The sequence below is a fragment of the Mastacembelus armatus genome, chromosome 12 (assembly GCF_900324485.2).
Source record: "Mastacembelus armatus chromosome 12, fMasArm1.2, whole genome shotgun sequence".
Lineage (NCBI taxonomy): Eukaryota > Metazoa > Chordata > Actinopteri > Synbranchiformes > Mastacembelidae > Mastacembelus > Mastacembelus armatus.
Genome location: NC_046644.1, coordinates 1,396,254 through 1,414,521, shown reverse-complemented (window position 1 = coordinate 1,414,521; position 18,268 = coordinate 1,396,254). Strand labels below are relative to the sequence as shown.

The window sequence follows — 18,268 nt, the reverse complement described above, 5'->3', positions numbered from 1 at the left end:
TGAGTTAAATATGAGTGTCATTGCAAAGGGTCTGAATACTTATGACCATGTGATATTTCAGTTTTTCTTTTTTAATAAATTTGCAAAAATTTCTACATTTCTGTTTTTTTCTGTCAAGATGGGGTGCTGAGTGTACATTAATGAGAAATAAAATGAACTTTTTTGATTTTGGCAAATGGCTACAATGACACAAAGAGTGAAAAATTTAAAGGGGTCTGAATATTTTCCGTACCCACTGTATGTTGCTTCCTGTCAGGCTCCACCACTAGTTTGTAGATTTGTAGGAGACATAAGGCCAAGCAGACGCCCCTGGTTCACCACTCATTAGTTCAGCTTTCAGCAGAACAGGCTGATTGGGGCTGGGGGTTTCTGTCTGTTTTGAAATGTTGTGCAGTAATTTATTAAATGCTAACCTTTCCTTGGCATAGCTTCTACCTTGTGCTGCTCTTTCCTGAGGCTTCACCTTTTATGTTTACTTGACTTTGGTGTCACGTTCACTGCAGAAAATGTTTGGGGAACTTTGAGCCTTTGTGTGTATGTATTTTGCATAAAACAAAATAATTTTTCCAAAGCCTTTGAGCCTTTCCAAAAGAGGAGATTCCTGATTTCTTTCAGTTGGACTGGCTCTGTGACCCATGATAAATATTTTAATAAAGAATTTACTTTAATTTGTGATTAGGTTGCACCACTGTGACAAAGTAGGAAAGTAGCTTTTTATGACATATGAAAACAGACTGAGTGCATACTGGGCAAGTCTGATCTAGCTCCTGTGACTCATGATTACCAGAAAGCAGCTACTCCATTTCCTGCATAGAGGTCCACATGGATTTTGCAATCATTAGGAGCTCTGCAACAAATGGGTTGTCAGAGCATTTATCTTTGGTTACTTTGAAAGGGAGTGTTGCTTCAGGGAGCTACTTGACACTTGGCTGTTTTTTCTGTTTCATTTTTCTGTTTGATTCTTATCCTTCATAAATGTGAAGTTGAATTAAGAGATCTGTAACAACTAGTCAAGTAAGTATTTAGATTTTTACTTCTGGAAGATGTACATTATTTCAGTGAATTGTCTAACAGATATTTATTTTCACAGGTATCAAAGCGTGATTAGCAGTATTGATGCCTTTTCTATGATAACTTGTAAATCCATGAAGACCATCTGACAAGTTTTCCATTAAGGAATAACAGTCATTGTCCAGATAATGATAATGATCACATGGCTATTACTGGTCTCATTGTTCTGCAAGAGTGCACAAGATGGCCAAGAAAATGGTGAGTATATCATCCTCTACCTGGTAATAGCTTGCATGTTTGAAGATATTCTTCAAAGTGAAAAACTGTGATGTATAATAACCATACAACAGGACTGAGTGCCTGTAGCCGCTGGCTCTGTGAGGTACAGCAGTTTAGCCTGTTAGCACCTTAATGTGCCTATTAGCACAAAAGGTAGACTATACCCGAGGCTGATGGGATTGCTATTAGTGTTAGTCATAAATCAAAGTATTAGACAAGTAAATTTTTTAAATTGATGGCACTGTGATCAGATCACCACATTTCATTGCACTTCATCCAGAGGAGACACTTAACTGAGTTACAACTGTAAACCTCGGTAGCTCTAGATGTCAAGGATCAACCAAATCATTTGGATCCTGTGGGAACCATGAATTTCATTAAAAAACAGTGGTAATCACTCAAATAGATGTTTAGCTATTTTACAATCTGACATGTGTGACTGTGCCATATTGGCCAGTCACACACAAACAAGCATACATTTCTGGTTGATTCCGTCTGCTGGGAATGCAGTTTTTCTGCTGTTCACCAACAGACTGTTGTGACAAAAGGTAAAACCTTTGCCATTATCATTATCATCTTGGAGTGTCTGTGTTACTCTGCTGTGTTATGTTTCCAGATATGCACTGTCTAGCAGTATATGAAACATTTTAAAAAAGGACACACCCAAAACCTGATATTGCCTAGATCTGTGCTTCTGTCATGGCTAAAAATAACACATTTGTGCCTGTTTTTTATGATCTGCATCAACAGAATTAGCTATGACTCCAACTTCAGCATCTATAAAAAAATCTGAAAGCCATCTGATTAGGCACTGGCCTTGCTTTAATGTTTATCCACATTACTGCAAAGAGAGCATTTTCTCATTCCATCACTTATTAAAAGCTCACATCTTTACCTTCTCATCGATTAAATTCCCTCAGGCTGTGCAAGTTGTGCAAGTTCCAGTTGTCTTCAGTTCTCATGCCCTCTGAGGTCAGACCACGAACATATGATTTCTGTTACAAAGTTCAAAAAGCACAGAATGTGGATCCTGACCACACTGAGAAGCAGAATTTACTCTAGTGTTTTTGGGCTCATACAACTTCTATTCCAGACACTGACGTTATGTAAGAAAACTGGGCATCCACAGGCCTGGTCTAACACTCTCTGGCATCAACACTTCCAACATGCCGTGTCCCTTCCTGCACACATTTCTCATATCCTTTAAAATGTATGCTCATTCTCCTCAGGTGTTTTGCATTGTGGACCTCAGAATCTGACATTTAGCAACTCTGACCAGGTGATCCAGTTAATATGGGAAGATGACCCTTCATGCTCTGCAGTACATGACATACTGACCTATGAGCTGTCAGTTCTCATAGCAGACACGCAAGTACATTATGTACGAGCTGATTTTACACCTCACATGCTAACTGCCATAGCAGTCATTTCTATTTCTGGAATAGCCAAATAAATTTACCCCTCATTTGTTTATGGGATTGCTTTAGGATGAAGTTGCTGTGACACCTGACCAAATTGGCTCTACTCACTTCTGGATTTGGACATCCCATCTGGCCTTGGAGTGTGCTGCTCTTTCAGTCAGGCTCAGTTCCCGATACAAAAACCAGAAAAGCCCATGGAAACAAGAACAGATTGCCCCAGGTTAAAGTTCAGCTAGCTGAATGTTTTGATCATTAGAAATATTCAAATTACATATTTTCTTACATATTTGACAGTGAAGGGCTTCCCTCAGAGGCTTACTGTGTCCTGTTATTACACTTTTGCAGTGACCTCCGAAAAGATACAGATTTATCCAGAGGACAGAGTGTTTAAAGTCGGCAGCAGAGTCACCTTCTACTGCGTTCTGCCAGCAGGGCAAGTTTTTGACAAAATGTATCTGACTGGCTATAATACTGCTGATATGAACATTACCAAGATCAGCAATCAGACATATGAATTGAATGTCTACCTGAACCAGGCATCGAAAAACAGTTGCACTGATGTAAAATGTCATACAACCACATCTCGCTATGGAGCCTGTGCTTATGTTGACTGTAAGTATGACCTAGTGTAGTTCTGATTTTTGTAACGCTAGAGTTTAAAATGTCTTCTTAATAATTCTTAATTAAAGTGGCTATTTTTTTATAATTGCCATGACTCAGACCCACCTGATGATAAGGATCTTCAGTGTGAAACGCAAAATCTGGAATCAATCGACTGTCACTGGAACACTGGAAGAAACACATTCCTGCCCAAATTATCAACAGCATATTGGCTTCTGGGAAGGTATGCTGTGACAGAACCAGCTGATGTGCAGTGCAAATACACTGGCATTCCCATTTAATGTTCATATTTAAACATCACTTGCACATGACTTAAGTCAGAAAATCAAGTTGCTCAAATTGGATTGGTGAAATTCAAATCAAAGATGATCAAAATGATAAATTGTCTTATATAACACTTTCCTACACTCAAGTGCACTCAAGGCACTTTACACTATTTCCCATTCACCCATTCATGCGCACAATCACGCTCATACTGATGCCGGATCATGTTACAGGTCTGCTCACTTTATGTTATGTCACATGATCTGTAAATCAGAAATAACAGATGTAAATTGTGGAAATGCCAAAGAAGGGCATTCAAATCACATGAACTCTGACAGATGTTTTTCAAAATAAAACATTTCAATGGTATCAATACAGTGGTATTCTTATTTTTACATTAGTGTTCAGTGGCTGTTCAGATTAATAATTATTTGTAGAGTTGCTTACAAATGAAATATTTTTGTCTTTGTCTTCTGCAGTGAAGCTGGTCCTGTTTATACTATGGGGAATAATTTATATGTAATTTATATGAACTGAATTAAAAGTTCTACTCTCTTTGCATTTGTCTTGTAGTCCATGTCCACATGGGTACAGTGGGATCTGCTCCACAAAAGCCCAAGTGGATGTTGGTGAGAGAAACTGGACGTTAACAGTAGTAAACAAGCTTGGGAGGCTGGAGCTGTCAGACAGGGCAGATATGACTAAAAGAGGTACAGCTTCATCACAATTTTCATATCTTTTTCCAATGATTTAATTCTACTAACTATACTGTGTCTTCAGTGCACATGTTTGCTCCAGAGCAAGTGACAACTTCAGCTGTGAATGCCAGAAATGCCAGCCTGGAGTGGAGGTGGACGGTGCAACAGTACAATGACCTGAATATAACATGCCAATTAAATGTTAGCTATGATGGAACAAGTACCATAGTGAGTTGACATATTACTGTACCAAGATTTTCAAAGTAAAATCCTTTAAAGTAAAATCATGGTGTCCATGTTGTGTTCCCAGACTGAAAAAGCTGGAGTTGGCCTTAAATTAGCAGTTTTGAATGACCTGATACCAGACTGGGACTATCATGTGACACTACGATGTGGAACAACACATTTGTGGAAATGGAGTGACTGGAGCGCAAGAGTCAACTTCCACACAAAGGGTGATGGTAAGAATGTAAAAAAAAAGGAACCAACAAACGTTAAAACTACAACTCTAATTGTAGTGCCACTAATGTTTAAATAAGAGTACAGTGGAAGAAAACAAGACTATGGGGAACAAGGGAGTAACAGTTGGACATTTAAGTAAAAAAGGAGAAATAGTACTTGCATTTGGTCAGTATTTTATTGCTGCCTAGTTAATGCAATAGAATTTGAGTGTCAACTGCAGGTTTAACCAAAATCTTATGTGATATTGGCTATTTAATAGACAGTGTTTACTTTTGTCCCACAGTTCCAGATGCTCTTGATGTATGGATGCAGATGAAGGAAAACCAGATTATTATCATATGGAAGGTAAGTCAGATCAATAGGTTCCACTTTAAAACAAGGTATCCTTTATAAAGTCTATAAATTAACTGAAATTAATAGATTCATTGGTGAATTAATCAGAAAACCATTTACTAATGCTTAATAGATTACTAGTGATTAAAAAGAATGAATATTGGACTGGCAGAATGTGAAAAATCTGGCTGCAGTTTATCCTCCTGCAGCAGGATGATTAGTTTTTCAGCTTCTCATTAAGTAAACCTCCCCAGTGGACTGTTTTACCTTTAACCTGTTAGAAAACCACTGCATAGCATCTGAAGCAAAATCATGCTGTTCACAACACATGACCACTCATAACAATTTAACTTTGTACTGCAACCACTGAGGATTTGAGATGACAACTACAAATACAGTGGTGTTAAAACAATGGAAACCAATGCATGGATGAGTCATTTATATAAGAGAAATAACTGTGAAAGATCATATAAATAAAACTTACGCTGTAGCTCATGTGCTCAATAGCACAGCTACACACATTTGCCACTAGAGGGCAGATAAGCATTAACAGCCTTTCTAACATAAAGGTTTAATGAACTGGTGAAAAAAACCCTTAAATATTAATATGATTATATTATTATTATATAATAATCATTACAGATAACTTACTGACTCAGTGAAATAACCAGCATAGATCTATTCAACTGCTTCAATAACACAAAAAATAAAGTCAAACTAATACCACAAAAAATTGTGATATGAGGTTAAAGTTGTCAAAATAATCATTTCTTTGCCCTTTATTAAAAATAGTCTGAGGGATTTTTCACAGCGTAACAACCTTAAAAGAGGGTCTAAGTATGATTTATAACTAATTTATAACACATTAGTAATAGAGTTAAGGAGAATTTTTTTAAAGCCTATTAAAGGGTGTCTTGTTAGACAATGGTGTTGATGAGGGCATGGTCTAAAGAGCTGGTGTTACCTCTCTGCAGATGCTGCTGGCCAGCCAGAGTCATGGAGCCATCACAGATTATGCAGTGACCTGGGTAGAGACCACAGAGCCAGAACAACAAAACAGAACCACAGTTGCTCCCAAAGAGCACCAGGTTGCCCTCAATCTGGACACCACCAAAGAATATGTCGTCACAGTTATAGCTAGGAATAAAAATGGCAACTCCTCCCATTCAATCGTCACCACCCCGTGTTTCAGTTCAGGTATGAAGCTAACAGAACTGCACAGACACTCTGGTCTTTTTATTCTTTACAGTGACAAACAGCATTTATGAAATTAGTAATACTTTTATGATATTATCTTCTCAGCCACAATAGGCACATTGACCTCCAGTTTTACATTCATGACAAGTCTAACCCTAAGAGTCTTCATTTTCAGGCATAAGCAGAGTGAACACTTCCAGGATCACTGTCAGCAATGGTAGCTTCAGCCTGTCCTGGTCTGCCAGTCCTAAAGCCAGCGGTGGCTACGTAGTGGACTGGTGTCCTACCTCAGGGCGTTGCAGTGTAGAGTGGCTAAGAGTGCCTCCTCATGAAACAAATGCCACTATATTTTCAAGTAGGTCTTATTCTTCATTCACAAAACAGCTGCACCTTTATAATGTTACAGTTCCTTGGGTCACCACACATCTTGCGTTATTTCTCTTTCTCAGAAAACTTTAAAGAGGGACTGAGATATTCACTGTCTGTATATGCCTGCACCCAGGGAGCTCCAGTGCTGCTGGAGCGAAGAGAGGGCTATGTCAAAGAGGAAAGTACGACGGAATGGTTTAACTTTACTGTGCCAATGCTGTTTGCTTAATAAATGTAGCAGTACCACATTGAGCATTTTGTTCAACAGTGTGTCTCTTTGCCAGGAATAGAAGATGGCCTCTTTAAGACACTGAAAGGGAAACAGCAGGATTCAGATTTTGAGATATCCTGGGATCCAATATCTCTAAATGAACAAACTGCTTTCATCCAAGGTTATGTTCTGTATTGGTCGGACTACAAGAACAATAACACTGTCTGCAATGTGAGCACAGGTATTGTGAAGGCTAGTTGTTTTCAGATGATGGGCTACAAATAATGCTATGGAGTTCTTTTATTGAAATGATGATTTCTAGGGTGGGATGTCTGGTTTCATTGCAGCAGGCAGTGCTATACTGACAAGTATAGCAAGGGAGAAAATGCTAGGAGTGATTTTTACTGTGTCAAAAATACACAGACAAACATAAACAGGAACATAACTAGATGGAGTAGGCTGTGGCCGTGACTGTGCTTGTCTTTTTCTTTTTTGGTTAAGGCAACCCGGAGGCCACCAGCCTGACAGCAAGAAACCTGAAAATAAGCTCCTATACTTTCACAGTGAAGGCACAGACCGCAGTGGGAGAATGTGGCACCACACTCATTACTGCCACGTTGAATTCACCAAGTATGTTGCTTCTTTTCACTTTCTGACCTGATGGTAGGAATCCATTTTCTTTATTAAGTCAAAGGAACTTTTTCTTTGGTTGACTTGTTCCTCATATGGCCTGTTTTTCTGAACTCACCAGCTGATAAGTTGATAAAGACAGTCTTCATTTCCCTGGTCACGGTTTTTAGTCTCCTTTCCCTCCTCACTGTTGTTTGCTACAGACAATGGGCATGGTAAGCTCTCTCTTTTTGCTTCTGACAGTGGTGTGAACATTGCATGTTGTTGCCATACCTTTATTTGAGATTGATTTGCATGTATTCCTACCTCCAACAGTATCCACCAGAAGGTTTATCCTCCAGTCCCAAAGCCAGTGTTGACAGATGAGTGGTTGGCATCACCGGTAGGTTCTTGTAATGTAAGAAGTCTGAAAAGATTTAAGATTCTGACAGATGCCACTGTGAGAACTACAGTGGGTACGAAAAGTATTCAGACCCCTTTAAATTTTTCACTCTTTGTGTCATTGCAGCCATTTGCCAAAATCAAAAAAGTTCATTTTATTTCTCATTAATGTACACTCAGCACCCCATCTTGACAGAAAAAAACAGAAATGTAGAAATTTTTGCAAATTTGTTAAAAAAGAAAAACTGAAATATCACATGGTCATAAGTATTCAGACCCTGTGCTCAGTATTGAGTAGAAACACCCTTTTGAGCTAGTACAGCCATGAGTCTTCTTGGGAATGATGCAACAAGTTTTTCACACCTGGATTTGGGGATCCTCTGCCGTTCTTCCTTGCAGATCCTCTCCAGTTCTGTTAGGTTGGATGGTGAACGTTGGTGGACAGCCTTTTTCAGGTCTCTCCAGAGATGCTCAATTGGGTTTAGGTCAGGGCTCTGGCTGGGCCAGTCAAGAACGGTCACAGAGTTGTTCCGAAGCCACTGCTTTGTTATTTTAGCTGTGTGCTTAGGGTCATTGTCCTGTTGAAAGGTGAACCTTCGGCCCAGTCTGAGGTCCTGAGCACTCTGGAAGAGGTTTTCTTCCAGGATATCTCTGTACTTGGCCACATTCATCTTTCCTTCAATTGCAACCAGTCGTCCTGTCCCTGCAGCTGAAAAACACCCCCACAACATGATGCTCCCATCACCATGTTTCACTGTAGGGATTGTATTGGGCAGGTGATGAGCAGTGCCTGGTTTTCTCCACACATACCGCTTAGAATTAACGCCAAAAAGTTCAATCTTGGTCTCATCAGACCAGAGAATCTTATTTCTCATAGTCTGGGAGTCCTTCATGTGTTTTTTGGCAAACTCTGTGCGGGCTTTCATGTGTCTTGCACTGAGGAGAGGCTTCCGTCGGGCCACTCTGCCATAAAGCCCTGACTGGTGGAGGGCTGCAGTGATAGTTGACTTTGTGGAACTTTCTTCCATCTCCCTACAGCATCTCTGGAGCTCAGCCACAGTGATCTTTGGGTTCTTCTTTACCTCTCTAACCAAGGCTCTTCTCCCACAATTGCTCAGTTTGGCTGGACGGCCAGGTCTAGGAAGAGTTCTGGTCGTCCCAAACTTTTTCCATTTGAGGATTATGGAGGCCACTGTGCTCTTAGGAACCTTGAGTGCTGCAGAAAGTCTTTTGTAACCTTGGCCAGATCTGTGCCTTGCCACAATTCTGTCTCTGAGCTCCTTGGGCAGTTCCTTCGACCTCATGATTCTCATTTGCTCTGACATGCACTGTGAGCTGTAAGGTCTTATATAGACAGGTGTGTGCCTTTCCTAATCAAGTCCAATCAGTTTAATTAAACACAGCTGGACTCCAATGAAGGAGCAGAACCATCTCAAGGAGGATCAGAAGAAATGGACAGCATGTGAGTTAAATATGAGTGTCACTGCAAAGGGTCTGAATACTTATGACCATGTGATATTTCAGTTTTCTTTTTTAACAAATTTGCAAAAATTTCTACATTTCTGTTTTTTTCTGTCAAGATGGGGTGCTGAGTGTACATTAATGAGAAATAAAATGAACTTTTTTGATTTTGGCAAATGGCTGCAATGACACAAAGAGTGAAAAATTTAAAGGGGTCTGAATACTTTCCGTACCCACTGTATATGATCCAAGGTTTTCAGCCTTTTCAGCCTTCAGCCTCATGGTCCTTGAAGGATGAATCCTAAAAAGTTTGGTGACCCCATGACTTTTCCTTCAGCACCATTGTGAGGTCAATTAAAATGTGTCCACAGCTTCTGAAAGGATTACCATGAACATGTCATCAAATTTGCTTTGGTTTAAGACCAAATACCTGCAGAACAGATGACAGTCTCTGTTCAATATTTGTATGTGATAAAATGATGTTTTATATGAGTTTATAGATTATCATTTGTTCTTATCATGGTGCATTAGCCATTAGCAGAATCTTTCCTATGAATATAAACTCATTTTGTCTGTGTTTCAGGGTGTGCATAGATGTCGTCCTCTCTGTGTGGATGAGTCTCACCAAAGTGAAGCAGAAAACATGGATGTTCCTGAGCTGCAGTGTAAATCGGGAGCAACAGTAAATAATTATCTCAGCCAGGCCAACATGCCTTTTGTTTTTGCACAAACTTCAAAGGGTTACTACAACCAGCCACTCAAAAGGTGCAGCCAACCACCCCTCACTTTACCCACTGCAGCCACACCAACTCAGTTGAGTTTATCACTTTCTCCATTTAGAGGTGTATTTCCTAACCTATCATACAACCTGCTAGTGCAGCCTGGGGAACAACAGTCCAGCGTGGGACCTGAGCTTCTGGAGGGGACATCTTTAGAGAGAACCTCCGGTGGATACCAGCCTCAGACTCACACAGAACCTTCCACCTTAGAGGAGACAGATTACAATCCAGAGAGCCCTATGTCGTGTGTCTCCACTTACATTTTGTTACCACAGTCACCTTCCAAATAGGTGCCACATGCAGACACAATATGCCCTAAGTATTATGAAAAGTGTGGTAATTCTGCCAGTAAACAAAACATTTAATAATGATAATAATAATATCTCTTATGAAGCAAAATTGAAATCCAATCCACTGTATAATAGCGCACTTTAAGAATTCATTTGCTGCTTGATTAACATATGACTAACATATGAAATCCATGTATTCCATGCAGGAAATCCAGCTGTGGCTTTCAGCATGGTAATAAAAGGATAACTTTTCACTAGAGATGTTTTACGGACAGAGTACTTCTGATGCCCTTATATATGGTAACAATTTGCTCCATGTATCCTATATATTTTGTGAGTCCAGTTTTTTAATCATTAATTTACTCAAATAAATCTGTTCTTGATTAAATCCTCCCGGTTGCTCCAGAGTGTGTTCACTGGAGCACTGTTAAATCTTCTGCTGAACTTTACATCATTTCTTTATCTGTTACTTGCTTTTAACAGTTTCTGTAGTGAACACTGGAGGGAGCCAGCATTGTATCACTGATATGAGTGGATAGTGTCAGAACTGTTACTCAAGTACTCATGTCAATTATTGTACTTTTTAGCTCATTACATTTATTTGACAGATGAACTTACTAGTTTTGACCCTTTACAGAAAATCAGTGTCTACTGTATATGAGGCCCCTTGATAAATTTCAGGTGTCTGTGGGTTCTATAAAAGAGATATTTGCTATCAAACCCATAGTTTTCTTTCATTAAACATTCAGTATTTCAGAATCTTTTAGCATAAAACTGATTTCAGAACTTTGTTTTTCTTTTTTTCCTCTTCCATGAAACGCCTCACAATCCTTCAGGATTATCTATGGACCCTTCAGATGAGTCTGGAACCACTAGAACCACTAAACTAACTATACATAGTTAGCTGCATCTCATATAGCTAAGTAGTGCTATTCTACTTACACACTGATGTGAGGGGTCTTCCCAGTATCTTAGCTGTTCCTAGCACAGCGCTCTTCTGGACTGAGAGCTCTGATGTTGTTCAGATCCCAGGAACCTGGGAGTCCCTGGGATCTGTTGGAGTCACTCTCCCAGTTTGGGGGTCACAGCCCCACAAGCCTTTTCCACACACACACACACACATATGTATATATATATATATATATATATTTATGTATATATACTCCAGAAGGCAGCATAGCAGATGTTGAGGGAAGCTACAAGTACCTTGGAATCCCACAGGCAAATGGGAACCAAGGAGAAGCCGTAAGGAAAGCCGCCACAGCCAAATACCTACAGAGAGTAAGGCAAGTCCTAAGCTAAAAGCTAAATGGGAAGAACAAGGTCCAAGCCATCAACACCTACACCCTGCCGATCATCAGATACCTCGCTGGTATAATAAGCTGGCCAAAAGAGAACATAGAAGCCACTGATGTCAAGACAAGGAAGCTCCTCACAATGCATGGAGGACTTCACCCTAAATCCAGCATCCTAAGACTACACTAAGAGGAAGGAAGGAGGCCGAGGACTGGTGAGCATCAGAGCCACCATCCAAGATGAAACATCAAAGATCCATGAGTACATCAGAGCTCGCCCCAAACGATGGAATACTTAGTGAATATTTCAGGCAACAGAAAACCGATGCAGAGGAGGAAGAGCAAGAACCATCATGGCAGGACAAACCCCTGCACGGCATGTACCACCACAGATACAAGAAGTGGTTGATATCGAAAAGTCCTCCCGGTGGCTGGAAAAAGCTGGAATGAAAGACAGCACAGGGGCACTAATCGTAGCAGCACAAGAACAGGCCCTGAGCACAAGATTGATAGAGGCCAGGGTCTACCACACCAGGCAGGACCCCAGGTGCAGGCTGTGCAAAGATGCCCCTGAGACAATCCAGCACATAACAGCAGGTTGTAAGATGCTAGCAGGCAGAGCATACATGGAACGCCATAACCAAGTGGCCGGCATAGTGTACAGGAACATCTGTGCCGAGTATGGGCTGGAAAAAACTCCCTTTAACGGAAGAAAAAACCTCCAGCAGAACCGGGCTCAGTTTGGGCGGCCATCTGCCTCGACCGGTTGGGGTGAGTGGATAGAGCAGAGAGAAAAGAACAGCAACAATAAACAACAAACAGACACTGCAGGTTGGTGGGACCAGTAACTGCACATCAGCGATATACAGCTCCAGGACCAGGGACACCTGCAGAAGGTACAGAGAGAACAGAGAGAGAGGGAGAGAGCACAAGGTTAGTGACATTCAATGGTGGAATATACATGAGGTGGGAGAAGAGGAATGAGAGGGGAGGTGAAGGGAAGGGGGGGTTAGGGTAGGGGAGCTCAGTGCACCGATGGTCCTCGGGCAGTCTAGGCCTATAGCAGCATAACTAAGGGATGGTTCAGGGTTGCCTGAAGCCAGCCCTAACTATATGCTTTGTCAAAGAGGAAGGTTTTAAGTCTAGCCTTAAAAGTACAGAGAGTGTCTGCCTCCTGAACCCAGGCTGGGAGCTGGTTCCACAGGAGAGGAGCTTGATAACTAAAGGCTCTGCCTCCCAGTCTGCTTCTGGAAACTCTGGGAACCACAAGTAGACCTGCACTCTGAGAGCAAAGTGGTCTATTGGGATAATATATGGTACTATGAGGTCTTTAAGGTATGAAGGAGCTTGATTATGAAGGGATTTGTATGTGAGAAGAAGGATTTTAAATTCTATTCTATATTTTACAGTGAGCCAATGAAGAGAAGCCAATATAGGAGAAATATGATCTCTCTTGCTAGTTCCTGTCAGGACTCTGGCTACGGCATTCTGGATTAATTGGAGGCGTTTTATGGAGCTATTGGGACATCCAGATAGTAATGAGTTACAGTAATCTAGCCTTGAGGTAACAAATGCATGGACTAGTTTTTCTGCATCATTTTGAGACAGGAAGCTCCTAATTTTGGAAATGTTGCGCAGGTGAAAGAATGCAGTTCTAGAGATTTGTTTTATGTGTGAGTTAAAGGACATGTCCTGGTCAAAAATAACTCACACAGTAGTGCTGGAGGCCAGGGTTATGCCATCTAGAGTAGCTATAATTTGAGAAAAGTTATTTCTGAGATTTTTTTGGCCCAAATATAATGACTTCTGTTTTCTCTGAGAGAGTCTTTCCAAATAAAGAATATACAGTGAACCAACCTTTTCTTACCATTGTAGTCAGCAACGTAGACTCTTTTTGTCTAGATTGCTGATCCAGATAATCTGGTTTAACATACAGTGGGTACGGAAAGTATTCAGACCCCTTTAAATTTTTCACTCTTTGTGTCATTGCAGCCATTTGCCAAAATCAAAAAAGTTCATTTTATTTCTCATTAATGTACACTCAGCACCCCATCTTGACAGAAAAAAACAGAAATGTAGAAATTTTTGCAAATTTGTTAAAAAAGAAAACTGAAATATCACATGGTCATAAGTATTCAGACCCTTTGCAGTGACACTCATATTTAACTCACATGCTGTCCATTTCTTCTGATCCTCCTTGAGATGGTTCTGCTCCTTCATTGGAGTCCAGCTGTGTTTAATTAAACTGATTGGACTTGATTAGGAAAGGCACACACCTGTCTATATAAGACCTTACAGCTCACAGTGCATGTCAGAGCAAATGAGAATCATGAGGTCGAAGGAACTGCCCAAGGAGCTCAGAGACAGAATTGTGGCAAGGCACAGATCTGGCCAAGGTTACAAAATAATTTCTGCAGCTCTCAAGGTTCCTAAGAGCACAGTGGCCTCCATAATCCTCAAATGGAAGAAGTTTGGGACGACCAGAACTCTTCCTAGACCTGGCCGTCCAATCCCTCTGAGCAATTGTGGGAGAAGAGCCTTGGTTAGAGAGGTAAAGAAGAACCCAAAGATCACTGTGGCTGAGCTCCAGAGATGCTGTAGGGAGATGGGAGAAAGTTCCACAAAGTCAACTATCACTGCAGCCCTCCACCAGTCGGGGCTTTATGGCAGAGTGGCCTGACGGAAGCCTCTCCTCAGTGCAAGACACATGAAAGCCCGCATAGAGTTTGCCAAAAAACACATGAAGGACTCCCAGACTATGAGAAATAAGATTCTCTGGTCTGATGAGACCAAGATTGAACTTTTTGGCGTTAATTCTAAGCGGTATGTGTGGAGAAAACCAGGCACTGCTCATCACCTGCCCAATACAATCCCTACAGTGAAACATGGTGATGGGAGCATCATGTTGTGGGGGTGTTTTTCAGCTGCAGGGACAGGACGACTGGTTGCAACTGAAGGAAAGATGAATGCGGCCAAGTACAGAGATATCCTGGAAGAAAACCTCTTCCAGAGTGCTCAGGACCTCAGACTGGGCTGAAGGTTCACCTTTCAACAGGACAATGACCCTAAGCACACAGCTAAAATAACAAAGGAGTGGCTTCGGAACAACTCTGTGACCGTTCTGGACTAGCCCAGCCAGAGCCCTGACCTAAACCCAATTGAGCATCTCTGGAGAGACCTGAAAATGGCTGTCCACCAACGTTCACCATCCAACCTGACAGAACTGGAGAGGATCTGCAAGGAAGAATGGCAGAGGATCCCCAAATCCAGGAGTGAAAAACTTGTTGCATCATTCCCAAGAAGACTCATGGCTGTAGTAGCTCAAAAGGGTGCTTCTACTCAATACTGAGCACAGGGTCTGAATACTTATGACCATGTGATATTTCAGTTTTTCTTTTTTAATAAATTTGCAAAAATTTCTACATTTCTGTTTTTTTCTGTCAAGATGGGGTGCTGAGTGTACATTAATGAGAAATAAAATGAACTTTTTTGATTTTGGCAAATGGCTGCAATGACACAAAGAGTGAAAAATTTAAAGGGGTCTGAATACTTTCCGTACCCACTGTACGTGTACATGTTAGCAACTTAGCCGGTATGAATAGCACTAATAACTACATTGTGTCTTTGCGCTCTGGTAAGATTTTATGTGTTTGCTTGGGAACTTGTGCAGATGAAAATGACTTTCTGTTAAAATGTCTCTGATTTAAAGTGGTTATGAAGCAGTTAAGTCTTTTAGTCTCTGCTTTATTCTTTGCCTCCTTCTCACTCTCTGACTGCAAAGTATGATGTCATCACACCTGATTGCTCAAATGATGTCATGGCAGCTGATAACTTTCAGATGTGGTGAGAGTTTTTCCATTGCGTTTGTTTGACTCTTGCCAAGCAGCTGAATAAGCCTAGAGGCAAGTCAGTGCTACTCTGGACACAAACAGTTTCTCTACTAGAAGTCACTTTCTGCCTTTTGCATAGTGTTTCACACACTGGTCCTCTTTTCATTATGCTTGCTGGACTATTTACTGTCCGACCACATTCTCTCATCTCTTGTCATCGCTATCTAGTTGCCAGGCAACTGGATGTGTTAATGCAAGAAATGGCCGAGCTCTATAATCTTACTGTAAATAATTGTCTGAGCTGGTGTTGGCTTCCAAACCTCTACTACCTGTCTCCGTCAGACTCAACCAGCTAAACTGAGGCTGCTCTGAGACTGTGATGATGACTAATGTTTGTCACTTACTGCTGGCACTATCCTCACTAACTACTGTAGCTGAACATCTACTTTGGAAACCAAACCTTGATCCAGAGACTCTTTGACCAGTCTCCTCTAACCGTCTTCTCAAAAGTATTAAAAAACATTGTTTCTCAGCAGCTTTCAACCACATATCTAACCTATCTAATGCTCTTCAGCATTTTCAGTCAGTTCAGCTTTTGACACCCCAGATCACTGCATACCCCTAGAATGACTGGAAAACCAATTTAGAGTCTCTGCCCTGGCTCTGATGTAGTTATTGGAAATAACGCAGTGAGTTACTTATTATAATCTATTGTGAGATATGGAGCAGCCCAGGGACACTGCTCAGTGGCTCAGCCTGACACAGACACCACTTCGATCAGATAACATTAACACTTTGACAACTGTGTGATTTCTGTGTGAAGTCCTACAGCCAAGACTCTTGGTCTTGCGCATGAATATTTTTCACTGTCGTAACATGGCTCCAGTGTCTTTGTGTCATTCAGACTCCCTTACTGCACCCAGGTTTGCAGTGTGCGGGTGTTAAACTCTTTCCAAAGGTTCAGAATGCTGCAGCTAGATTTTGACCACATTCAGCACATTTGGTTCTCGTCATTGGCTCTCGATCTATGTCAGATCAGATTTTATCATGCTGTTAATGAAAATCTAACATCTCTGCTAACCTTAGGCCTTAACTCTCATTACTCGTTGATTACTTTAGGCCTGTATGCCTGTTAGCTATCTCTTGCTCGCAGGTCAGTCCATGAATTTAATTAAACCTATAATTTAAACTATTGTCCATGTTTGCTGTTAACTTTCTGAAAACCACTGTGTCTCTCTTACCCTCTGTTTGCTGGTTCCTTCAAACACACGAGTGTGAAAGCTGTGGGCCTAAATCCCTCCCTCTCTCTCATCACGTCCCTGTCCTGTCGTTTCACCATAGATCTCTGTGCTGGATCTCTTTCTCGCCCTCTCCCCTGTCTGACGCTGCCTTATTCCAGATGTTTTGGATCTGGCTCGTCTCCTCTTTTCCGCTCTCTCTCCTTCCATGTGTTCATTTCCTTCTCCTCTATGTGTACATGGTATTTTGTCACTTGTATGTGTGTTTTTTATGTGAAATGACCAATATTTGCAACCAAGTAGTGATCGTCTGTAGCAGATGTAAAATTGGTGCAATGAACTGTGCAGCGTCCAGAAGATCATTACAGAGTGTTGGCCTGGTTTACACATAATGGCCACAAACATTCACTCTGAGGTGACGTCCATCAAACCAAACTGAGCCTGACATCGGGACAAGTTAGATGTCAACAGTAAACATGATGCTGTTTCCCTCCAAATGAAGAACAACTCTGTTCCTCCTCCTCTTCTCCGTCTGATTCTGAACAGACACGAACACATCAGCTGTGTGTGAGTGTGTGTTGGCTGCTCCACCTACAGCAAGAACTATAATTACTTCACCCTGCCAAAGTAAACACACTTATCTGCCATTACACACACACACACACACACACATAGTGGTTATTTCTTGGTTGGTTTTCAGACTGTTTGGCTCAAAAATGACAATAAGAACAAACAGATTCATATCAGGATCTGGTCAAGTTTGATGTGTTCAATCATCAGTCAGCCAAATACACATAATGTTCATTGAATACACAGCCGAATGACTGCATCCATTATTATCTTATATGTATTAGCTACCACTGAGCTCCCAGAGACCTTGTATCGTTTCTGGGTATTAAATGATTATAATGACCTGAGGAGTTCACTTTGTATGACTACACACATCAATGGTCTTAAAGTTAGTACCTTACTGTTTTAGAGCAAAACAATCAACTTAAATTAAATTCAAATTAAAGGATATTCTGTGATATTCTTGACAATGTGTTGGAGGGGTTGGGGGGAATTTACAGTCGTAGTATTGAAAATTGCTCTGATTTACATTAAACTATCTAAAGATGATGATGCTGATTAGAAACTATCCAAAAGTTTCCTTTTTATCACTACAGCTGCTCCCACTGTTATTTTGCTTCTCAGCAAAACGTGGACCAACAGTAAGCCTAATGTAAAAAATAAGAAGGCCATGTAAAGTCAGACTCAACTGACTTATAGTGCACTTTGTAAAATGATTATTCCATTATCCCATGGATTATTCTGCTATTTAGCTGTCTGTCCCTGAGCTGAGCCTAACTCAGACCCTTCTTATGATGATGCTGGATTTTATGCCCAGTTCCAGCAGAGAAAGTGAAATGATGCCCTTGTATTTTAAAATGTGAGATTTAAATATAGGCCCACTGAAGTTAATAAATATGACGAACAAACATCAAATGATTTGATTCGT

The 18,268-nt window shown here is 40.9% G+C and overlaps 1 protein-coding gene across 2 annotated transcripts; it reads left to right on the top strand.

The window, feature by feature from the left end:
* The first annotated feature begins 1,116 nt into the window (after nucleotides 1-1,116).
* Nucleotides 1,117-11,147, top strand: LOC113125015 (leukemia inhibitory factor receptor-like). Of its 2 annotated transcripts, none has more exons than XM_026298259.2 (17): nucleotides 1,117-1,269; nucleotides 2,570-2,671; nucleotides 2,778-2,931; nucleotides 3,057-3,323; nucleotides 3,432-3,555; nucleotides 4,170-4,306; nucleotides 4,377-4,522; nucleotides 4,605-4,755; nucleotides 5,040-5,101; nucleotides 6,064-6,286; nucleotides 6,462-6,641; nucleotides 6,736-6,837; nucleotides 6,940-7,107; nucleotides 7,368-7,496; nucleotides 7,618-7,711; nucleotides 7,812-7,878; nucleotides 9,922-11,147. In XM_026298259.2, the coding sequence occupies exons 1-17, from the start codon at nucleotides 1,255-1,257 to the stop codon at nucleotides 10,405-10,407; spliced, it is 2,607 nt and encodes an 868-aa protein (XP_026154044.1). In that variant the 5' UTR covers nucleotides 1,117-1,254; the 3' UTR covers nucleotides 10,408-11,147. The 2 variants fall into 2 exon arrangements, with proteins under 2 accessions (XP_026154044.1, XP_026154043.1); XM_026298258.1 differs by having other exon boundaries at nucleotides 1,135-1,269; nucleotides 2,520-2,671; nucleotides 9,922-11,146.
* The last annotated feature ends 7,121 nt before the right edge of the window (nucleotides 11,148-18,268 follow it).

Excerpts from the sequence above, each read along its gene's own strand:
- LOC113125015 (XM_026298258.1), top strand. The coding sequence starts at position 1,200 with ATGATAATGATCACATGGCTATTACTGGTCTCATTGTTCTGCAAGAGT. Across the intron at positions 6,838-6,939 it reads GGGCTATGTCAAAGAGGAAA|GAATAGAAGATGGCCTCTTT; the intron begins GTACGACGGAAT and ends TCTCTTTGCCAG. Across the intron at positions 7,108-7,367 it reads TGTCTGCAATGTGAGCACAG|GCAACCCGGAGGCCACCAGC; the intron begins GTATTGTGAAGG and ends TTTTTGGTTAAG.